This window comes from Trachypithecus francoisi, unplaced genomic scaffold (genome assembly GCF_009764315.1).
Source record: "Trachypithecus francoisi isolate TF-2019V2 unplaced genomic scaffold, Tfra_2.0 Lachesis_group20, whole genome shotgun sequence".
Lineage (NCBI taxonomy): Eukaryota > Metazoa > Chordata > Mammalia > Primates > Cercopithecidae > Trachypithecus > Trachypithecus francoisi.
The window spans coordinates 56,317,796-56,343,008 of NW_022681466.1; the positions used below are offsets into that span (position 1 = coordinate 56,317,796).

The following is a 25,213-nucleotide window of genomic DNA, read 5'->3' on the forward strand; positions in this document are numbered from 1 at the left end:
ATTCAGTGGGAGTGGTGACGGAAATAGATTTTCACAGGATAGGTTGCTCAGAATACAAAGATCAGGTTCAGTTAGTTAAGATTTGATCAACGTGAACTTGAATTTAAAAATTCAGAATTTGGGGAAATTTTTTAAGGGCAACCTCTGATTTTTCCATTCATTTGGCCCAGATTTTCTACCTTAAATTTTTTACGAACATTATGCTCATTAGCTTTTAAAAATATCTCAGAAAGTACAAAATTATCATTTAATAACTCACTTATTGCCTATAAAAAATTGTTCAGGAAATTCAAAGTCGTGAGAGAATTTCTCACTATCCTTCAAAGTAGTTTTAATAAAGTAATATCATTAAGCTCAAAATTGAAATATAGGGTAGAAATTGTCTATCTATATTCCTAGACTTTAAAATGCTTTTCCTATTTTAAAAAAAACACATTGTAGTTTTCCTGTAAAAGATTAATAGGGTTCTTGTGTAATGCAGTGTGATACTTTATAGTTGGCCTGCAGAGGCAAGTAAAAAAAAAAGAAAAACTTGCTGTGTTTCTTAACACTGAAGCATTGACTGTGTTTTTTCTATTAGCTTTCTGTTTGAGACAGAAAAGTGAATCTTTAGTATCTTTGAATGAAAGATTGAATTTATTAGTCTCCCCTCCCTTTAAAAGCTAGATCTTTCTGTAGTGAAAACAGTGATAAGAGACTTGTTTCCTAATAAAGATGGATTGAGTATCTTTAAACATATGAAGATTGTTGTGCTACAAATCGATTGAGTTTAATGGATATGAGTAGATCACTTGATCAGAAGATTTAGCTACCCATAACAGTTAGCATTGGTATTGATCACAATTTGTGGTAGTACTAGACAGATTCCTAATGGTTACACTTTGAGTCTTGTTCTTTGATACTGGTAAATGAATGGTAGGTTTCTTTCTTTCCTTTCCTCTTCCTTTCTTCTCTTTCAACAGGATTTTGCTACCTCAGCCTCCTGAATAGCTAGGACTACAGGCATGTGCTACCAGGCCCGGCTAATTTTTGTTAGTATTTTTTGATAGAGACAGGATTTCACCATGCTGGCCAGGCTGGTCTCGAATTCCTGACCTCAAGTGATCTGCCCACCTCAGCCTCCCAAAGTGTTGGGATTACAAGCATGAGCCACTATGCCTGGCCAGGAATGGTAGGTTTCATTGTACATTGTATTCAGTTTTTTTCTGAGCATAGAAAAGTGTATTAAAAGGTAGGTTTAAAAGCAAATTGTATACCTTTGACTTTTTATCAGTTCCCCCTTTGAGTGGAAGAAATACTGTAAGTCAGCGGTTTTCAAGCTGAGGTACATATGGGGAGAGGGGGAGACCAGTTAGTCTGGATAGTTTTAAGGAAGTTAATTTCCATGGCTGGGTGTGGTGGCTCACGCCTGTAATCCCAGCATTTTGGGAGGCCAGGGAGGGGGATTGATTGATGCCAAGAGTTTGAGGCCAGCCTGGGCAACAAAGCAAGACCCTATCTCTACAAAAAAGAAAAAAAAAAAAATTAGCCAGGCATGGTGGTGTGCACCTGTAGTCCCAGCTATTTGGGAAGCTGAGGCGGGAAGATCTCTTGAGCCCAAGAGTTTGAGGCTGCAGTGAGCTGTGATCATGCTGCTGCACTCTAGCAGGGCGATGAAGCAAGGCCCTGTCTCAAAAAAAGAATTAATTTTTAGATCTCAATTTTCATACCTATTATTTCCTAAAATTAATCTGCCTGAGAAAGATACTTGCTGTGGAGGTTCTATCTCATATTCTCTTCTCCCAATTGACCGAAGACAGGCATACTTTTCTACCCATCTGGATCACAGTATGGTGTATTGCCTCAGAGTTTTACAAACTTCCAGGGCACTAAAACAAAAGGGACAATTTGGTAATTACTTTAATGGTTAAATGGTACCATAAAAGCATCACCCCCAATTTATCTTTGAAAGATATATTTTCATATATTTTCAGTAATTATTTCTTATATTTATTATTTACCAAAACTTGTAATGATAAATTATGTGCTAGTGACTATTGTAATAATTCAATTTAGAGGACACAGATTTAATACTTAGAGCATTACAGTCATTGGAAATTAAGAAAAATTTCTAATTCAAGTGTTGTAGAATGATTGGCAAAAGACTTTCAAGCATGCAGGTATATCACATTCAAATAGCATTCTGTGGAGGAAGTGGAATGGAAAAAAAGTTCAAAGAGAAAAAGGGAAGATGTGACTGGGTATGGTGGCTCACGCCTGTAATCCCAGCACTTTGGGAGGCCGATGCAGAGAGATTAGTTGAGCTGAGGATTTCAAGACCAGCCTGAGCAACACAGTGAGATATGTCTCTACAAAAAGTAAAAATAAAAAATTAGCCGGGCATGGTGGTGCACATCTGTAGTCCTGTCTACTCAGAAGGCTGAGGTGGGAGGATAACTTGAGCCTGGAGGGCAAGGCTGCAGTGAGCTGTGACTGCGCCACTCCACTGCAGCCTGGGTGACAGAGCAAGACTCTTGTCTCAAAAAAAAAAAAAAGGAAGATATAAAATTCCTTAAAGACGCATGTTCAGGCAGCTTTTAAATAGGTATTTCTAGAAATCAAATCTCTGGCATTTTTATTTGGATATATTTTAAATAATAATATAAAAGTTTTGTTTAAAAAAAATTGGACCTGGTGCGCTGGTTCATACGGTATAATTCCAGCACTTTAGGAGGCCAAGGTGGGAGGATTGCTTTTTGCCCAGGAGTTCGAGGCCAGCCTGGGCCAAATAGTGAGACACTGTCTCTACCAAAAAAAAAAAAAAAAAAGAAAAAAGAAAAATACACATTGTGCAGGATATTCTTTTGTTTACAACTATTTAAACTTAAGATGAAAACTTGTGAATACCAACTTAAAAATTTGTGAAGTGTTGCATATTTTTTCAGTTATTTTAGTATTAGCAGCAAATTGAAGATCATTGGTTTATATAACCCCCTGAGACACTAATAATATAAATAGAATAATAGAAACTTGCTTATTTATAATTGTTAATAAGTAGGATAAATTGCAGATCATTTATACTATTAAAGTGCTCTATTGCTTTGAGGTGTGCCTATAACTGAATGTTTTACTTCCAAAATTAAAATTTGCTTTGGCTGAATAAAGATATTCTGAAACCTGACATTTCTCCTTTAATCTTTGTTGAGCCAAATGACATACCAACTTAAAAAGATAAGCAAAAATATTAACTGAATCTGGCAGTAGCTGCAGCTGTTATTAATGTCAGGCCTATCTACAGATCAGTGGCTGCTCCCTGTTCAGGTGAACTCTAGCTTTGGGGAAGTAGGTTTTGTGTTGAGGAAAAAAAAAAAAAAATTAAGACAACAAACCTGAACCAGCTACTTAGTTAGGATTACTTATTATATAGTCTTTGATATTTGGTTTCAGAAAAATAAATGTTAAGTTTAACATAGATGGCAAATAATGCCTATCTGTGACATCTCACAAAAAATTCTTAAATTATTCATAACTTAATGTCCCCATTTGGCTCCATGTTTTAAAATAATTTTAAAAAATTCCTAAACCAAAACTTGAAGTTGGTGAATAAAGACGTTTTGATATTCTAATGCTAGGATAGTTTATCTTTTTTGTCTTATGAAATAAAAATTAGTTTGCTACTCTTCTGACATTTACGAGTTTAAAGAAGATAAAGGTAGACATCACACTTCATTAATTGCCTTCTGAAAACAGGTCATTATTATAGACTCAGAGAAAACGTGCTTTACTTTTATGAGATTGTATCAAGACAGAGATAAATCTTTTATAATATATTTATGTTATTGATTTCAATGTAATTCTATCGTGGTCAGAGAACACCCTTTGTATGATTTAGTTCTTTTAAATATGTTAAGTTTGACCTAGGATATGGTCTGACTTGATGCATGTTCCATGTGTACTTGAAAAGCATGTGTATTCTGCCATTGTTGGGTGGGGTATAGTATAAATATCATTTACGAATCTAGTTAGTTGATAGCGTTATTACATTTTTCTCTATCCTTTGCTGATTGTCTTTTCTGCTGATTACTGAGAGAAGAATGTTGAAATGTGCAACCAAAATTGTGGATTTACCCATTTTTCCTTTTAGTTCTATAAATTTTTGTTTCATATATTTCAAAGTTCTGATCACTGCATGCACATCTAGAATTATGTCGTTTTGGTGAATCTACCCTTTTATCATTATGTAATGTTCCTCTTTATCTCTGGCATATTTCCTTGCTCTGAAGTCTGTTTTACCTGATAGTCATATAGCTACTCTGTCTTTCTTTTGATTTGTGTGTGTGTATGGTATATTTTTTTCCATTCTTTTAACTTACCTGTACCATTATATTTAAAGTGAGTTTCTGACCTGGTGCAGTGGCTCATGTCTGTAATCCCAGCACTTTGGGAGGCTGAGGCAGTTGGATCACTTGAGGTCAGGAGTTCGAGACCAGCCTGGCCAAAATGGTGAAACCCTGTCTCTACTAAAAATACAAAAATTAGCTGGGTGTGGTGGCAGGCACCTGTAATCCCAGCTACTCGAGAGGCTGAAGCAGGAGAGTGCTTAGGAACCTGGGAGGCAGAGGTTATGGTGAGCTGAGATCGTACCACTGTACTCCAACCTGGGTAACAGAGCAAGACTCTGACTCAAAAAATAAATAAATAAAAAATAAGTAAATAAAGTGTGTTTCTTGTATTTGCATAGACAGCATAGAGTTGGGTCTTGTTTTTAAACTCAGTTTTACAATTCCTGTCTTTTAGTTGGTGCGGTTGCACCATTTACACTGAATGTAATTATGGGTATGTTTAGATTTAGGTCTACTTTCTAGTTATTTTTCAATTTGCCTCTCTCATTTTAATCCCTCTACTTCCCTTTTCCTGCCTTCTATTGGATTGTGTTTTTAACTATATCTGTTTAGTTGCTCTAGTCAATGCAGTTTACATACTTAACTTTTCACAGTTCTACCTAAAATTAGTATTTTACTTCAAGAGGAATGTGCAAACCTAACCACCATACCCTTTATCCTCCCCTTTTATGTTGTACTTAACTTATATATATATATGCTGCATTGAAAACTCCACTAGACAATGTTATAATTTTTACTTTCAACCATCAAACACAGTCTAAGGGACTTACGGGGAGAAAAATAGATTATTATATTTACCATTTCTGTTGCTTTTCATTCATTCCTGAAGTTCTAAGTTTCTCTGTGGTATAATTTCTCTTCTGCCTGAAGAACCTTCTTTAGCGTTTCTTTTAAAGCAAGTCTGCTTATAATGGATTCTCTTAGTTTTCCATCTCTGAGAATGTGTATTTTGCCATCATTCTTTTTTTTTTTTTGAGATGGAGTCTCGCTCTGTCACCCAGGCTGGAGTGGAGTGGTGCGATCTCGGCTCACTGCAAACTCTGCCTCACGGGTTCATGCCATTCTCCTGCCTCTGCCTCCGGAGTAGCTGGGACTACAGGCGCCCACCACCACGGGACCTGCCTAATTTTTTTTTTTTTTTTTTTTTTGTATTTTTAGTAGAGACGGGGTTTCACTGTGTTAGCCAGGATGGCCTCGATCTCCTGGCCTCGTGATCTACCCGTCTTGGCCTCCTAAAGTGCTGGGATTACATGCGTGAGCCACTGCGCCTGGCCTTGCCATCATTCTTGAAGGACATTTTTATTGGATATAAAACTCTGGGTTGTGGGTTGGTAGTTTGTCTTTGCTGTTTGTTTTCTAGAGTGCTTTAATAATTTTGTGCCATTGCCTTCTGGTCTCCAGGGCTTCTGCTGAGAAATTCAGTCATTTGAATTTTTCTTCCCCTTTGTACACATATCATTTCTCTATGGCCACTTTCAAGACTTGATTTTATTGCTGCTGCTGCTGCTACTGCTACTGCTTCTGCTACTTCTGCTTCCTCCTTCTCCTCTTCTTTCTTCTCTTCTTTCTTTACCTCTTCCTCCTCTTTTTCATCTTCCTCTTCTTCCTCCTCTTCCTCTTCTTCTTCCTCTTCTTCCTCTTCCTCTTCTTCCTCCTCTTCCTCTTTGTGTTCCTCCTCCTCTTGTTCTTCCTCCTCCTCTTTTTAGTCCTCTTCTTCCTCCTCCTCTTCTTCCTCTTCTTCCTCCTCTTCTTCTTCCTCTTCTTCTTCTTCCTCTTCCTCCTCTTCCTCTTCCTCTTCCTGTTATTATTATTGTGAGATGGAATTTGGCTGGAGTGCAGTGGTGCGGTCGTGGCTCACTGCAACCTCTGCCTCCCAGGCTCAAGCTATTTTCTTGCCTCAGCCTCCTAAACAGCTGGGACTACAGGCACGCGTTACCTCATCTGGCTTGTTCTTTTGTATTTTTTGTAGAGACAGGTTTTCAACATGTTGCTTCAGCTGGTCTCAAACTCCTGGGCTCAAGTGATCCACGTGCCTCAGTCTCCCAAAGTGTTGAGATTATAGGCATGAGCCATTGTGCCCGGCTGACTTTTTCTCTGTCTTTGGTTTTCGCAGTTTGATCATAAAATACCCATGCATGGATTTTTTTGCACTTAATCATGTTTGAGATTTGCTTAGCTTCTTGAAATGTAAGTTTTTGTCTTTTGCCAAATTTTATGATGTTTCCAGCCATTATTTCAACTTTTTTTTTTTTTTTTTTAATAGCATGGCACTATATTATTTTCTCTCCTGAGACTCCAGTGATGACAGTGTTAGGCCTTTTGGTATTATTCTTAAAATTTTGTTTTTCTTCTTTTTTTCAGATCTTTTTTTCTTCTTTCTCTGTTATTCATAAGGCAATTTCTACTTACCCATCTTCAAGATAACTCACTTTTTCCTGTCATTTCCATTCTTCCATTAAACCCATTCAGTTTATTTTTTTAATTGAGTTATTGTATTTTTCTGAAATTCTGAAATTTCTGCTTTTTTCTTTTTTGTGTGTTTGGTATCTTTCTTTTACTTTAAGATTGTTTAATCTTACTTCCTTGGGATGCTGGGTGTGATGGTTCACACCTGTAATCCCAGCAATTCAGGAGGCCAAGGTGGGTGAATTACTTGAGGTCAGGAGTTAGAGACCAGCCTGGCCAACATGGTGAAACCCTGTCTCTACTAAAAATACAAAAATTAGCTGGACATGGTGGCGCACACCTGTAATCCCAGCTACTCAGAAGGCTGAGGGACGAGAATTGCTTGAACCTGACAGGCAGAGGTTGCAGTGAACCGAGATCGTGCCACTGCACTCACCTGGGCGACAGAGCGAGACTCTGTCTCAAAAAAAACAAACCAAAACAAAACAAAATGAAAACCTTACTTCCTTGGAACATGGTTATAATAACTGTTTTAAGGTTAGTCTGATAATTCCAGCATCTGGGTCATCTCGGATGGTGTCTGTTGACTTTTTTTCTTTATAATTTATTGAGCTTTTACTGGTTCTTTGAATGTCAAATAATTTTGGATTATATCCTGAACATTTTGAATGTTATGCTATGAGATCTGGGTCTTGTTTAAGTCCTATTAAAAAATAATACTTGTTGGCTGGGCGCAGTGGCTCACACCTGTAATCCCAGCACTTTGGGAGGTTGAGGCAGGTGGATCACCTGAGGTCAAGAATTCAAGACCAGCCAACATGGAGAAACCCCATCTCTACTAAAAATACAAAATTAGCTGGGCATGGTGGCGCATGCCTGTAATCCCAGGTACTCAAGAGGCTGAGGCAGGAGAGTCACTTGAACGTGGGAGGTGGAGGTTGTGGTGAGCCGAGATCGTGCCATTGCACTCCCGCCTAGGCAATAAGAGCAAAACTCCGTCTCAAAAAGATAAAATAAAAATAATAATAATTGTCTGTTTGTGCTATCAGGGAAAGACCCAGTTAGGTTCAGCTGCAAGTTTTGACTTGCCTTATGTAAGCTGTGATTCCAATGTCAGTTCAGTTTTCAAAGCCTTTATAGTGCTGTTCACATCCATACTGTATGTGCACCCCTCAGGGGCCAGTCTGGGTGCTGGGCAGTAACCTGTTTTGTAGTTCAGTTCTCAGTGCTTTTGGTGTGCTGTTTAAGGTCAGACCTGTACATGTGCAGTTTAGAGATGATCCAGGTGGTCATAGATAATTTTATGGAATCCCTTTCCCACATTCCCTCATATCTGCCATCTCACTAAAGTCTTTGGCTTCCAGGGTCTTCTAGTATAGAAGATAAAGACTTGAAAGATCGCCTTTCATGGGAAAGAAAGGATGTGCAATATCATTTGTTATCAGCGAAATACAAATTAAAACCACAGTTAGATGCCACCCCACTTCCATTAGAATGCTTAAAATTTAAAAGACTTTCCAGTTGCATGAGCAACTTGTTAGGTGATGATGCAGAACAACTAAAACATGGATACACTGCTGGTGGTAATATGAACATGGTGCAACCACTTTGGAAAACAATTTCTTGCAAAGTTAAACTTAATATAAGATCCATCCATGCCACCTCTAGATATTTACCCAAAAGATAGGAAAACATATGCCCACATTAAGATCTATGCACATCTTTAATCACCAAAAAACAAGAAACAACTGAAATAACCATCACATGGTGAACAGATAAGCAAATTGAACTACTTTTATTCAGTAGAATACTTAGTAGTATAATGGACAATTTATATATGAACAATATGGAGGAGTCTCAAAAGCATTATGCTAAGTGAAAGAAGCCTAATACAAAAGGCTATATACTATATGATTTTATTTATACGACATTCTAGAGAAGGCAGAAATATAGGGAAAGAAATTAGATTAATGGTCGCCCAGGGTCTGGGAGCTTTCTGGGACATAGAAATGGTCTGTATTTTTATTGTGGTGGTAGTTAATGTGACTGTATATGTTGTACTGTACATGTAAATGGGATGAATTTTATAGCATATAAATTGTTATACCTCTGTAAACTTGACTTTTAAAAAAGCTTTAAAGCACCATGTTAACTAGAAAGATTGTCAAAATTGTTTTGAATCATTTACTTAATACTTAAGTGAAAGGAAATTATTTAAGAAGCTCTGTATGATTCAAAGAAGAATAAAATTTAAAGTATCATGCAAAAATATTTGCCTTGTGTATTCCATTTTATAACCTTTTTTGATGCATGGCAAATATTGTGACAATAAATGTATGTCTGCAGTAATTTAAATGACTGCATAGTAGCCCATTTTATTAAACTGGTCCTTCATTTTTGAACATTTAGATTGCTTCCGGTTTTATGCTCTTTCAATTTGAATACTATACTCCTTATCCTTATAGCTATTATCTTGGAATAAATTTCTAGAAAAGGAATTTCTGTGTTGAGGTCATACCTATTTTAAAGATTTTATATTCATATTACTAAATATTCACCCAGAAATGTTCTATAATCCTTTGTCATCTTTTTTTTTCTTTCTTTTTAGTGAAAGACGCTTCATCTTTAATTTTCTTTAAAATTTCTTATGACAGCTTTTTGGCCAACAGATATTTTGCTAGCTTTTCGGTAGTTGAATCTGTTAGGTAGTTAAATCTTTTAGATAGTTAAATCTATTAATCTGTTCCTCTCATGGTTTTATACTACTTTGTTGTCATACTTAGAAGGGCTTTCCTTATTCTAAGAGAGTAAAAACATATATGTTGGCTGCTGGTTTTGTTAATGGCTTCATATTTATGTTAAATTCCATATGCATTAAATAGTTTACTTGGTACTATACTGTACATCAAAAAGTATCTATCTCTAAGATGGGTCTCAATCAATTTAGAAGTTTATTTTGCCAAGGTTAAGGACATGCCCGGAAGACATAAACACAGTCACAGAAACAGTCTGTGGTCTTTGCCTTTCTCCAAAGATGATTTTTGAGGGCTTCATTATTTAAAGGGGAAAAGTAAACTGGAGGGGAAAGAGGAAAGGTATGGGCATCCACGTATTGCAAGAGAAAAGGAGCAGTTTGGGGAATAGTCAATTATGTATTCATCTCATGCTCAGTAAATGAGCACTTCTCATAAGATAAGGTGAACATGAAAGAGCTGCCTGTGGAGATATCTACCCCTTTATCTGTAGCTATCTGGTTAGGAACAAAAGGAAAGGGAGCTTCTTGCAAGAGTCAGCTTTCAGCTTAATTGTCTTCTTTTGGCATAATGAATTGAGTGAATTTGGCATACCTTTCACAATATGATGTAAAATTCCACTAGTATTTTTTGCCACCTAGTTAACCTAGTCAACCAGTTTTATCCATGTAAGAGTTACTAATTTTTTCCCCCATTGGTTTTAAATATCTTGATCATGTTCCAAATGCTTTTTTTTTAGTTACTGTGATTTCTATGTTGTCCCATTGGTCTCTTTATTTTCATGAAATGAACTGGTTTAGTAAGTATAGTTTTATTATATGTACTTTAGTAATATGGCAATGCAGGTTCCCTCTTACCACTCTTATTTTTTAATTTTTTTGGGGATATTCTCAGCCATTTCTCAGAAATTCACAAAGTTACTGGTACAGTTTAACTTCTAGATCATTATGTCCAGTTGCAACAAAAAAATCTATGTTTTCATAATATTTATAAATTAATTTGGGGGAATTTGATATTTTTATAAGCCTCTTATCTAGAGGCATGATAACGCTTTACTAAAATCTCCTGCATCCCTCAGTAACATTTTATAATATTGATTTATATTATGCATTTTGTTATACTTCATCCTAAACATTTTGTGGATTTTGTTGCTGGGAACTTTTTAAAAATTATATTTGCTGACTATTGCTGAAATACAGAAAAAAATAATTGATTTTTATATTGTTTTTAAGTAGTCATCTTTTTATTTCCAGTATCATTTAACATGACTTTTTATTTAACTTAAATATAGTCTTATCAAAGAAAAATTTGGCGAATATATGTCAGGATTTAACTGATATTTTCTATTTCCATTAGATTCTACACTGTGAAGCTAATATTAAAATCAAATCTATAAGACCTAAAATAAAAGAGGCTTGTCCCCTTAATCTGACTTTTAGTGATTGTTTGTAGAGCTATGTATTAAAAAGTCAATATTTATATTGTATGCTCTGTCAGACTAAGGATGCTAATTGTATTTTCTTCTCTTGGAATTAGGTCTTATTTTAAAATGATTTCTGTCTTTCCTCCCTACTTGCTGCCTGGGGGATATATTTGTATGTGTCATTAGATGGAATTGGCAAGTTATAGTCCTAGTAAAGTTACCTTTAAAAACCTGATTAGGTAACACTCTAAAATGTTACGTGATCTTCTTGCTGGGTCTTAGCTGTCTAAAGGATAGACAAAAGAATGCTAGGACTCAAGCCTGGGGATTATAGTGTTACTCTACGTCATTGCCTTCTGGCATAATGAAAGTGTGAGTTGGCTGTGTTTGCAAATTAACACAGCTATTAAATTTTAAATATGAAAAAAAACCCCTTAGATTAGTTTACATTTATATGGCGCTAAAATTGTTATTATTATTATTTCTTTTCCTTTTCTTTTTTTAAATTATACTTTAAGTTCTAGGGTACATGTGCACAATGTGCAGGTTTGTTACATGGTATACATGTGTCACATTGGTTTGCTGCACCCATCAACTCTTTACATTAGGTATTTCTCCTAATGCTATCCCTCCCCTCGTCCTCCCACCCGCTGACAGGCCCTGGTGTATGATGTTCCCTGCCCTGTGTCCATGTGTTCTCATTGTTCAGTTCTTACCTATGAGTGAGAACATGCGATATTTGGTTTTTTGTCCTTGTGATAGTTTGCTGAGAGTGTGATAGTTTCCAGCTTCATCCATGTCCCTGCAAAAGACATGAACTCATCCTTTTTTATGGCTGCATTGTATTTCATGGTGTATATGTGCCACATTTTCTTAACCCAGTCTATCATTGATGGACATTTGGGTTGGTTCGAAGTCTTTACTATTGAGAATAGTGCCGCAATAAACATACATGTGCATGTGTCTTTATAGTAGCATGATTTATAATCCTTTGGGTATATACCCAGTATAGGATTGCTGGGTCAAATGGTATTTCTAGTTCTAGATCCTTGAGGAATCGCCACACAGCCTTCCACAATGGTTGAACTAATTTACACTCCCACCAACAGTGTAAAAGCTTTCCTGCTTCTCTACATCTTCTCCAGTATCTGTTGTTTCCTGACTTTTTAATGATTGCCATTCTAACTGGTGTGAGATGGTATCTCATTGTGGTTTTGATTTGCATTTCTCTGATGACCAGTGATGATGAGCATTTTTTCATGTGTCGACTGCATAAATGTCTTCTTTTGAGAAGTGTCTGTTCATTTCCTTTGCCCACTTTTTGATGGGGTTGTTTGTTTTTTTCTTGTAAATTTAAGTTCTTTGTAGATTCTGGATATTAGCCCTTTGTCAGATGGGTAGATTGCAAAAATTTTCTCTCATTCTTAGGTTGCCTGTTCACTCTGATGGAAGTTTCTTTTGCTGTGCAGAAGCTCTTTAGTTTAATTAGATCCCATTTGTCTATTTTGGCTTTTGTTGCCATTGCTTTTGGTGTTTTAGTCATGAAGTCTTTGTCCATGCCTATGTCCTGAATGGTATTGCCTAGGTTTTCTTCTAGTGCTTTTATGGTTTTAGGTCTTACATTTAAGTCTTTAAAACATCTTGAGTTAATTTTTGTATAAGGTGTAAGGAAAGGATCCAGTTTCAGCTTTCTACATATGGCTAGCCAGTTTTTGCAGCACCATTTATTGAATAGGGAATCCTTTCTCTATGTCTTGTTTTTGTCAGGTTTGTCAAAGATCAGATGGTTGTAGATGTGTGGTGTTATTTCTGAGGCCTCTGTTCGGTTCCATTGGTCTATATCTCTGTTTTGGTACCAGTACCATGCTGTTTTGGTTACTGTAGCTTTGTAGTATAGTTTGAAGTCAGGTAGTGTGATGCCTCCAGCTTTGTTCTTTTTGCTTAGGATTGTCTTGGCAATGCGTGCTCTTTTTTGGTTCCATATGAATTTTAAAGTAGTTTTTTCCAATTGTGTGAAGAAAGTCATTGGTAACTTGATGGGGATGGCATTGAATCTATAAATTACCTTGGGCTGTAATGGCCATTTCCATGATATTGATTCTTCCTATCCATGAGCATAGAATGTTCTTCCATTTGTTTGTGTCCTCTTTTATTTCTTTGAGTAGTGGTTTGTAGTTCTCCTTGAAGAGGTCTTTCACATCCCTTATAATTGGATTCCTAGGTATCTTGTTCACTTTGTAGCAATTGTGAATGGGAGTTCACTCATGATTTGGCTCTCTGTTTGTCTGTTATTGGTGTATAGGAATGCTTGTGATTTTTGCACATTAATTTTGTATCTTGAGACTTTGCTGAAGTTGCTAACAGCTTAAGGAGACTTTGGGCTGAGATGATGGGGTTTTCTAAATATACAATCATGCCATCTGCAAACAGGGACAATTTGACTTCCTCTTTTTCTAATTGAATACCCTTTATTTCTTTCTCTTGCCTGATTGCCCTAGCCAGAACTTCCAACACTATGTTGAATAGGAGTGGTGAGAGGGGGCATCCCTGTCTTGTGCTGGTTTTCAAAGGGAATGCTTTCAATTTTTGCCCATTCAGTATGATATTGGCTGTTGAGTTTGTCATAAATAAGTCTTATTATTTTGAGATACATTCCATCAATACCTAGTTTATTGAGAGTTTTTAGCATGAAGGGCTGTTGAATTTTATCAAAGGCCTTTTCTGTATCTATTGAGATAATCATGTGGTTTTTGTCATTGGTTCTGTTTATGTGATGGGTTACGCTTATTGATTTGCATATGTTGAACCAGCCTTGCATCCCAGGGATGAAGCTGACTTGATCGTGGTAGATAAGCTTTTTGATGTGCTTGCTGGATTCAGTTTTCCATTATTTTATTGAGGATTTTTGCATTGATATTCATTAGGGATAATGGTATAAAATTCTTTTTTTGTTACGTCTCTGCCAGGCTTTGTATCAGGATGATGCTGGCATCATAAAATGAGTTAGGGAGGATTCCCTCTTTTTCTACTGATTGGAATAGTTTCAGGAGGAATGGTACCAGCTCCTCTTTGTACCTCTGGTAGAATTCAGCTGTGAATCCCTCTGGTCATGGACTTTATTTGGTTGGTAGGCAATTATTCTCTCAATTTCACAACCTGTTATTGGTCTATCAGAGATTCAACTCTTCCTGGTTTAGTGTTGGTAGGGTATATGTGTATGTGTCCAGAAATTTATCCATTTCTCTAGATTTTCTAGTGTATTTATGTAGAGGGGTTTATAGTATTCTCTGATGGTAGTTTGTATTTCTGTGGGATTGGTGGTGATATCCCTTTTATCATTTTTTATTGCATCTATTTGATTCTTCTCTCTTTTATTCTTTATTAGGCTTGCTAGCGGTCTATCAATTTTGTTGATCTTTTCAAAAAACCAGCTCCTGGATTCACTGATTTTTTGAAGGGTTTTTTTGTGTCTCTTATATCCTTCAGTTCTGCTCTGATCTTAGTTATTTCTTTTGAATGTGTTTGCTCTTGCTTCTCTAGTTCTTTTAATTGTGATGTTAGGGTGTTAATTTTATCTTTCCCACTTTCTCTTGTGGGCATTTAGTGCTATATAAATTTCCCTCTACACACTGCTTTAAATGTGTCCCAGAGATTCTGGTATGTTGTGTCTTTGTTCTCATTGGTTTCAAAGAACATCTTTATTTCTTCTTTCATTTCATTATGTAGTCATTCAGGGGCAGGTTGTTCAGTTTCCATGTATTTGTGCGGTTTTGAGTGAGTTTCTTAATCCTGAATTCTAATTTGATTGCACTGTGGCCTGAGAGACAGATTGTTGTGATTTCTGTTCTTTTACATTTGTTGAGAAGTATTTTACTTCCAATTATGTGGTCAATTTTCGAATAAGTGCGATGTGATGCTGAGAAGAATGTTTGTTCTGTTCATTTGGGGTGGAGAGTTCTGTAGATGTCTATTAGGTTCACTTGGTGCAGAGCTGAGTTCAAGTCCTGGATATCCTTCTTAACCTTCTGTCTCGTTGATCTGTCTAATATTAACAGTGGGGTGTTAAAGTCTTCCATTATTATTGTGTGGGAGTCTAAGTCTCTTTGTAGGTCTCTGAGGACTTGCTTTATGAATCTGAGTGCTCCTGTGTTGGGTGCATATATATTTAGGATAGTTAGCTCATCTTGTTGAATTGATCCCTTTACCATTATGTAATGGCCTTCTTTGTCTCTTTTGATCTTTGTTGGTTTAAAGTCTGTTTTATCAGAGACTACGATTGCAACCCTTGCTTTTTTTTGTTTTCCATTTGCTTGGTAGATCTTCCTCCATCCCTTTATTTTGAGCCTATGTGTGTCTCTGCATGTGAGATGGGTCTCCTGAATATAGCACACTGATGGGTCTTGACTGTTTATCCAATTTACCAGTCTGTGTCTTTTAATTGGAGCATTTAGCCCATTTACATTTAAGGTTAATATTGTTATGTGTGAATTTGATCCTGTCATTATGATGTTACCTGGTTATTTTGCCTGTTAATTGATGCAGTTTCTTCATAGCATCAATGGTCTTTGCAATTTGGCATGTTTTTGCAGTGGCTGGTATCTGTTGTTTCTTTCCATGTTTAGTGCTTCCTTTAGGAGCTCTTGTAAGGCAGGCCTTGTGGTGACAAAATCTCAGTATTTACTTGTCTGTAAAGGATTTTATTTGTCCTTCACTTATGAAGCCTAGTTGGGCTGGATATGAAATTCTGGATTGAAAATTCTTTTTTTTAAGAATGTTGAGTATTGACCCCCATTCTCTTCTGGCTTGTGGGGTTTCTGCCGAGAGATCTGCTGTTAGTCTGATGGGCTTTCCTTTGTGAGTAACCTGACCGTTCTCTCTGGCTGCCCTTACCATTTTTTCCTTCATTTCAGCCTTGGTGAATCTGAAAGTTATGTGTCTTGGGATTGCTCTTCTTGAGGAGTATCTTTGTGGTGTTCTCTGTATTTCCTGATTTTGAATATTGGCCTGCCTTGCTAGGTTGTGGAAGTTCTCCTGGATAATATCCTGAAGAGTGTTTTCTAACTTGGTTTCATTCTCCCCGTCACTTTCAGGTACACCAGTCAAATGTAGATTTGGTCTTTTTACATAGTCCCATATTTCTTGGAGGCTTTGTTCATTTCTTTTTACTCTTTTTTCTCTAATCTTGTCTTCTCACTTTATTTAATTAATTTGATCTTCAATCACTGATACCCTTTTTTCCACTTGATCGAATCGGCTGTTGAAGCTTGTGCATGTGTCATGAAGTTCTTGTGCTGTGGTTTTCAGCTCTGTCAGGTCATTTAAGGTCTTCCCTACACTGTTTATTCTAGTTAGCCATTCGTCTAACCTTTTTTCAAGGTTTTTAGCTTCCTTGCAATGGGTTTGTTATTACTGACCTTCAGAAGCCTACTTCTGTCAACTAGGCAAAGTCGTTCTCCATCCAGTTTTGTTCTGTTGCTGACAAGGGGCTGTGATCCTTTGCAGGAGAAGAGGTGCTCTGGTTTTTGGAATTTTTAGCTTTTCAGGTCTGGTTTCTCCCCATCTTTGTGGTTTTATCTACCTTTGGTCTTTGATGTTGGTGACCTACAGATGGGGTTTTGGTGTGGATATCCTTTTTGCTGATGTTGATGCTATTCCTTCCTGTTTGTTAGTTTTCCTTCTAACAGGCCCTTCAGCTGTAGGTCTGTTGGAATTTGCTGGAGGTCCACTCCAGACCCTGTTTGCCTAGGTGTCACCAGCGGAGGCTGCAGAACAGCAAGTATTACAGAACAGCAAATATTGCTGCCTGATCCTTCCTCTGGAAGCTTCATCCCAGAGGGGCACCCAACTGTATGAGGTGTCTGTCGGCCCCTACTGGGAGGTGTCTCCCAGTCAGGCTACATGGGGATCAGGGACCCACTTGAAGAGGCACTCTGTTTGTTCTCAGAGCTTCAATGCCATGCTGGGAGAACCACCGCTCTCTTCAGAGCTGTCAGTCAGGGACGTTTAAATCTGCAGAGGTTGTCTGCTGCCTTTTTTTCAGCTGTGCCATGCCCACAGAGGTGGAATCTATAGAGGCAGTAGGCCTTGCTGAGCTGCAGTGGGCTCTGCCCAGTTTGAGCTTCCCAGCCGCTTTGTTTGCCTACTCAAGCCTCAGCAATGGCAGACATCCCTTTCCCCGTGAGGCTGCAGCCTCCCAGGTTAATCTCAGACTGCTGCAGTAGCAGTGAGCAAGGCTCCGTGGGCGTGGGACCTGCTGAGCCAGGCACAGGAGGTAATCTGCTGGTTTTCCGGTTGCTAAGACCATGGGAAAAGTGCAGTATTTGTGCGGAAGAGTACTGTTTTTCCAGGTACAGTCTGTCACAGCTCCCCTTGGCTAGGAAAGGGAAATCCCCCGATCCCTTGCACTTCCCAGGTAAGGCAACACCCTTCCCTGCTTCGGCTCGCCCTCCCTGGGCTGCATCCACTGTTCAACCAGTCCCGATGAGATGAACCAGGTACCTCAGTTGGAAATGCAGAAATCTACCCCTCTTCTGTGTCAATCTTGTCGATCTCACTGGTTGCTGCAGACCGGAGCTGTTCCTATTTGGCCATCTTGGAAGCAACTGAAATTGTTATTTTTATGTGTTCTCTGTTTTGCTTCCTCACCAAGACTCTAAACTCTGGATGGAAGTATATCTCTTGTTTATAATTCCCAATAATCTTAGTATAATGCCTTACACACAATGACCATTGTATTGTGACCAAAGTAGTAGTAAAAATTGGAAAAGATTTTCAATAAATATTATGTACAATGAATGCACATATGTGTTTACGTGTATATGTACAAGTGAAAGTTACCAAAGATGATTATAGGTCAGCAGTGACTAAAGGTGACTAATATCACCTAATGACTAAATATGACTTGCTAGGGATAGGAAAATCAGCATCTTACCCATTTCCTGCCAGACTCAAGGTGAATAAGGGAAAGCTAAAAGATTCCCTTGCCCTAGGAAACAAGGTTAAGACCAAGTTACTAGGCTTATGGTGGTTATAAACCTACAAATATTCTGAGTAGACAAAGTCTGTTTGACATCCCCATATGGATATTCAATGGGCATTTCAAACTTAATGCATTAAAAACAAACATCTTAATTTCCCATTGCTCCAACCTCCCTTTATTCATTTAACATATATTTATTGAAGGGCTACTATGTGGCAGGTACTGTTTTAGTGCTTGGAATGTCCATCAATGGGCATAACAAAGATCTTTGCCTTTGTGTTTATAATCTGGCAGGAAGAAACAGGCAGTAAATAATAAACATCATAGGTGAATTGTTAAGTGTTGTAGAAAAAGCAACAAGGTAGAAAAAGGGTAAGAGGAACTGGGAGTGCTGGTGGGATGGGCTTGGGGATAGTGATGGAGAGACGTAAGTAGCAACTTCAAATGGGGAGGTCAGGATGACTTGACTTCATTGTCAGGTTGAAACTGGAGTGAAGAGCTGGAGTTGAGGGAGTTAGTCAAGTAATAAGGATATCCGAGGGAAGAGCATTCCAGCAAAGGGAACAAGTAGAGTAAAGTCAGGAGGTACTTAAGAGTATCCAGTGAACAGCAAGGAGGCCGTGTGTCTGGTGCAGAGCCAATGATGGGGAGAGTATAAAAGGAAGGAAGGCTGGGTGATGGGGGTCAAATCATACAGGACCTTAGGCCACTGAAAAGACTTTGGCCTTTAGTCTGAGTGAAATACAGGGAGTCTCTGAACTGGTTTGAACAGAGAAATAACATCTGATTTGCATTTTAACAGAATTACTCTGGCATCTCCGTTGAGGAAACGGGCAAGGGCAGGAACAGGGGAACCTCTGAAGAGTGATTGCAGAGGCCTGGCACAGTAGCTCATGCCTATGATTCCAGCACTTTGGGAGGCTGAGGCAGGCAGATCATGAAGTCAGGAGATCGAGACCATCCTGGCCAACATGGTGAAACCCTGTCTCTACTAAAAATACAAAAAATTAGCCGGGCATGGTGGCGGGCGCCTGTAGTCCCAGCTACTCGGGAGACTGAGGCAGGAGAATGGTGTGAACCCGGGAGGCAGAGCTTGCAGTGAGCCGAGATTGCACCACTGCACTCCAGCCTGGGTGACAGAGCGAGACTGTCTCGACAACAACAAAAAAAGAGTGATTGCAGAAATACATGCAGAGAAATGGCAGTGGCTTGTACAGGGCCACAGCAATGGAGATGAGGATAAATTTTTTGATTCTGAATATATTTTGAAGTTAGAGTCAGCATGGTTTTCTGACACTTTGGATATAAAATGTGAATCTAAGGCTTTTTGCCTGAGCAACTATTTAATAGAAGGATGAAAGTGCCATTAACTGCAGTGGGAAAGACTGTGGGTGGAGCAGGTTTGGAGAAGATGAGTAGTTCAGTTTTGGATATGTTAAGTTTGTGATATCCAAGTAAAGATTTTGAATAGGCAGTTGGATGTATAAGTCTGGAATCTGGGAAGAAGTCCAGGCTGGAGACAGAAATTTGAGAGTCGTTACCCTGTAGATCATGTTTAAAACCACAGGACTGTATGAGTTTCATTATACCAAGGAAATAAGCAGTAAGAGAAGAGGACCAAAGGCAGAACCTTAGGGATGCCACCTCTGTTGCCTTTGTTCTTTTTCATCTTTTCAGTAAATGGCACTACTATCTCCCTGATTTCTGAAGCCTAAAATCTAGAAGTCGTCCTTGATTTCTTCCTTCTATATCCAGACCTGTCCTCTTTGTCTCCACTACCACCAGCCTAGTCCAAGTCACCATTATCTTCTAATTCATCTCCATGCTTCCTCATTTGCCCCCCTACAGTCATTTTCCATCCAGCAGTCAGAATGATCTTGACAGAATGAAGGTAATTCCAGTTGTATCACACCTCTGTGCAAAACCTGCCAGTGTTCTGCACAGCAAACATTGTGAATGAATGTTCTGACTCACAAATCAGTGTGAAATATTGTCAAACATGAAACAACAGAGTGAAAAGGCAGCCTACAGAAAGGAAAAAATATTTTTGCCCTAATAAAATATTAACCCCCTAAAAATATCCAGAATATACAAAGAACTCCTACAACATAACAATAAAAAACAAATAATCTAATTTAAAAATGGGCAAAGGACTTAAATGGACATTTCTCTAAAGAAGATATACACATGGCCAACAAACATTGAAAAGATGCTGTACATCATGAATCATCACATACCCATATTCATTGCAGCATTATTCACAATTACCAAGAGGTGGAAGCAACTGAATGTCAGTTGAGAGATGAGTGGATAAAGAAAAGTTTGTATGCTCAAAAAATGGAATCTTACTCAACCTTAAAAAATAAGGAAATCCTATCATATGCTATAACATCGCTGAACCTTAGGGATATTATGCTAAGTGAAATAAGCCAAAAAGACAAAATACTGCATGATTTCAGTTATATGAAGTATCTGAAGTAGTCAAACTCTTAGAAACAGAAAATAGAAGAGTCGTTGCCAGGAGCTGGGGAGAGTGGCAAAAGGGAATTGTGTATAATGGATATGGAGCTTCATTTTTTGTGAAATGAAAATGTTCTAGAGCTCTATTGCACGACAATGTGAATATAGTTAACACGATTGTACTGTACATGTAAAAATGGTTAATATGGTGAATTTTGTATTGTGTGTTCTTTAGTGCAATAAAACAAAAACCAAATCCCTCCTGTGGTTCCTACTGCAGTTAGAATAAAATCCCCAACTTCTTACCCTAGCTGCCAAAGCTGTTTATGATCTTGTTTTGCCAGAATCCCTCAACTTCATCTTGTGCCATTCTTCCCTTGTCTGTTATTGTCCAGCCACAGTAGCTTTCTTTCTGCTCCTTACACTCACCAAACTTTTCCCCTGCCTTTGGAATGTTCTTCCCACTGACTTTTACCAGGCTGGCTGCATCTTGTTTTTTCAGATCTTGACTTAATATTACCTCCTCATGAAGCCTTTTTGTGCCTACCTAGTCTCTAGTTGCCACCAATCACTAGCTATATCATGTCACTGTACTTAAATTTCTAGGCTGGGCGCGGTGGCTCACGCCTGTAATCCCAGCACTTTGGGAGGCTGAGGCAGGTGGATCACGAGGTCAAGAGATGGAGACTGTCCTGGCCAACATGGTGAAACCCCATCTCTACTAAAAATACAAAAAATTAGCTGGGTGTGGTGGCGTGAGCCTGTAGTCCTAGCTACTCGGGAGGTTGAGGCAGGAGAATTGCTTGAATCTGGGAGGTGGAGGTTACAGTGAGCCAAGATCATGCCACTGTACTCCAGCCTGGTGTCAGAGCGAGACTCAGTCTCTAAAACAAACAAACAAACAAAATTCTGCATAGCACTTCTCACTATCTGATATTTTTCTTATTTATATTTGTTTACTGTCTGCTTCCCCATATAATAATTTTATAAGTTTTTTATATTTTAGAATTTAAAGTTTTTAAACTTTAAAAGAATGTTATGAGAAAGCAGGGACCTTGTCTGTTTTGTTCATCACCATATCCCAAGCACCTAGAATAGTGCCTGGCATATAGTAGGTGCCCAATAAATATTTGCTGAATGAAAACTAAGCTTCCTATTCTTAAATGATCATTTCTTGAAAAGGACTACTCTTCTCTCCAAGCTCTAGACCTGTCTTTTTGAATTCCTTCTTGGGTATTTCTGTCTAAATATTCTACAGATACCTCGAATTCAACATGCCCCTTTCTGCTCAGTTACTCTTGCAGACCTTATTTTTTCTCTGTTAATGGCATCATCATTAGCCTGATTGATCAGGCCAGAGGTCCTCTTTGATTCCTTTCTTTCTCTCAACTCCCACTATCTATCAGATCCTGTCAGTATCTTATCTCACATCTTTCCCTTTTCTTCCACACAGTTGCCACCACGACATTTTAGGCCTAATTACTTTTTACTTGGATCATTGTAAGAAACTGCCTGACTGGGCTTTTTGCTTCCAATGCCGCACACTTTTCCAGACCGTACTATCTTCTATTCATCATGCTACTTTTCTATTCAAAACTAACAGATGAGATGTCATTTTTTTATGCCTTGGAAAGCCATGGAAACCTTTATCCTGAGCCTCCTTTAGACCCCAGTTACCTTTCTAGCCTCATCATTCAAGACACCCCTGCAGCTCTGTGCTCCTGCCCTCATTCTGTGGCCTTATCAGCGTCATAACTGGTGGTCAGCATACACCAGCAGCCTCCACCTTTACAAAGCCATTTCCCCTGACTACAGTGCTCCTGAACCCGAGCATCTCTTTGGCTGACTCATAGTTTTGTCTTTAAGATCTAACTAAAAAACTGCCTCCCCAAGAAGCCTTTATAGATCTTCCCTCAACTCCAAAATTGAAATTAGTGGCATAGACCCATAATATCTCTATTATTAATATCATTTTTTTTCTTTTTTTCTTTTTTTTCCAGGATAGGATCTTACTTTGTTACCCAGACTGGAGTGCAGTGGTGCAATCTTGGCTCACTGCAGCCTTGACCTCCTGAGCTTAAGCGATCCTCGCACCTCAACCTCCTGAGTAGCTGTGATGACAGGCATGTGTCACCATGCCCAGCTAATTTTTTTGTATTTTTTTGTAGAGATGGGGTTTTGCTGTGTTACCTAGGCTGGTCTCGACTTCCTGAGCTCAAGAAATCTGCCCAGCCTCTCAAAATATTTATTGAGCACCTACTATATGCTAGGCACTATTTTAGGTACTGCCCTCAGCCTCCCAAAGTGTTAGGATTACAGGCATGAGCCACCTCGCCCAGCCTATTATCGTTTTTTAAATTGTGGTAAAGTATACATAATATAAAATTTACCATTGTAACTATTTTTAAGGGTATAATTCCCTGTCATTAAGTGCATTTACATTGCTATACAACATTCACCACTCTCCTCTGCTATCATATTTAATTATTTATGGATGTGGTTGTCCCCTCCTCTGATTGGAAACAAACTTGGCATTATTTGTAAGTGCTGAATTAACATGGATGAACATGAATATAATCAGAGCATCTCCTGAGATGAGACGTCACGTCACCAGCATCCTTGTGATCCTGCTTAGTTAACTTTAGGATTGTGTTCAGTTTTCTTCTTTGTATTTATTCAAAATGGCATTGGTTAGAGTTCATGGAATCCTGGATTTTTAAATGTTCTTTGCCCAATTTCTTCTTTAGAAGTTTTTGATGCTTTACACTTAACCTAACTTTTTTGTCTTACCGGTATCTATCCTATAAATATGCCAGTGAAATGGAGCATATTGCGTTAGGTAAGGTGTGCATATTTCAAGAACTAGATGTGTTTCAAAGCACGTAATGAAACTTCAGCGAAAATGAGGTGAAGAGTTTAGGCTCCAATAGTATTGCTACGATTTTATTTCTGTCAAAGTTTTGTTATTTTTGCTATATTGTTTGCTTTTCTTCAATGCTTTATAAGCCCCTGTTCTTTGATGAACTCCTAATAAGCTGTGCTTAAAACTATGACATTGACCTTTCTCCAGAAACAGGTTTCAGAATTGTCTGTGTTTCACATTCTCTCCCTGCCTTTTCTCTTGCAATCAAATCAGCATGTTTTTGTTTTTGTTTTGGAGAATGGAGTCTCACTCTGTTGTCCAGGCTGGAGTGCAGTGGCACTATCTCTGCTAATTGCAACCTCTGCCTCCTGGGTTCAAGCAATTCTTCTGCCTCAGCCTCCCCAGTAGCTGGGACTACAGGCATGCGCCACCACACCCAGCTAATTTTTTGTATTTTTAGTAGAGACAGGGTTTCACCATGTTGCCCAGGCTAGTCTTGAACTCCTGAACTCAGGCAATCTGCCCTTCTCCACTTCACAAAGTGCTAGGATTACAGGCATGGGCCATTGTGCCTGGCCCAAATCAGCATGTGTTTTTAAACATCATAGAATGCGAGGGTTGGAAGGGTCTTTTGTGATCAGCTAACATTCACTTTGCATATAACTAACTAACTAACTTAAATAAAGACCCATGTTAATGCCAGAGAGTTCTCATCTAGTAAGTGGCAGAAGAATCTATGATGGAAGCATATCTTTTGGTGCTGTCAATGAAAGGGAAGTTATTCTCCCTCCTGATCTGAAGGGTCCTGTGTGACATCATCTAAGATGCACTGGGGATTGAGGAAAGATGACCCTCAAAATCTACATTTGTGCTTTGCAAGAGCAAGGCAAGATCATAGAGAAGTTACACATGCTCCTTTCTTCACTTTTTAGTCTTTATCCACTAAAAACAAGATGTGAGAAAATCAAGTGACAAGAATGATAGGGTGAATGATAGGCTGTCAACAAAATGAGTGTGTGGGCTTATATAGGTATAAACGTGGTGAAGGTCATAGACCATGGATACTTATTCCCTTTTAAGTTCCACCTTCCATTTAACACATTTTGAAAGAATTTATTGTGTCTTATTTTCCCCTTTGTGCCCCACTTTTCGTATCTGTAAAATGGATGAAATAGTAGTATCTGAAATAGTACATACAATTGCTGTAAAGATTAAATGCTAATACACATAAAGTTCTTAGAACAGGTCTGGTATATAGTAAACACTCAAAGCTATTATCGTTATTGTTACTGGTATTAACTGATATCTTTGTACTTTTCATAACTGCTCATTCTATTAATTAAATATATTTTTCACTATATGTTCTTTTTCAATGTATATTCCTTTTAACCTTCCTTCTTAGCCTCCACTATAGTTCAGATGCCTTCTCCAATTTCAAACAATTTAATGAAAAGAAAAGAAAATTTATACATGCAGAGTTGGCTGATTTAATTTCTTCAGTCTTTTGGAGGGTGTAATTATTTTCCTTCTGAGAGTAAACTTATTTTTTCCATGTTACAGGTGGTATGCAAGATTACAATTATGTGTGGGCCAACTGTTTTGAGATCACATTAGAACTGTCTTGTTGCAAGTACCCACCTGCTTCACAGCTTCGACAGGAATGGGAGAACAATCGTGAGTCTTTGATCACATTGATTGAAAAGGTAAAAGTAGATGACTGGAAGGTTGGGGTATAGAAACAGGATTAAATAAGGGAGAAATCTGGATGCATGTGAATGACAATCTATACAGTATTAGATGTCCTTTATCTATTTTTACTACTTAAGATTATAAATTATCTTTAAAGATTATTAGATTATAATCTATTAAAATATATTCTAGTTCCGCTTCACCTGCCCCTTACCCCCAGCTCTCTGCTCCATAGGGCTTCCTTTGCCTGTCTTGGAA

At 38.1% G+C, this 25,213-nt stretch overlaps 1 protein-coding gene across 1 annotated transcript in view; it reads left to right on the top strand.

The window, feature by feature from the left end:
* Positions 1 to 25,213, top strand: part of CPD (carboxypeptidase D) — a 97,293-nt gene that overhangs the window by 20,288 nt on the left and 51,792 nt on the right. The window contains exon 3 of the mRNA XM_033184451.1: positions 24,827 to 24,969. Within this exon, the coding sequence (XP_033040342.1) occupies positions 24,827 to 24,969 (143 nt within the window). The remainder of the gene's footprint in view (positions 1 to 24,826; positions 24,970 to 25,213) is intronic.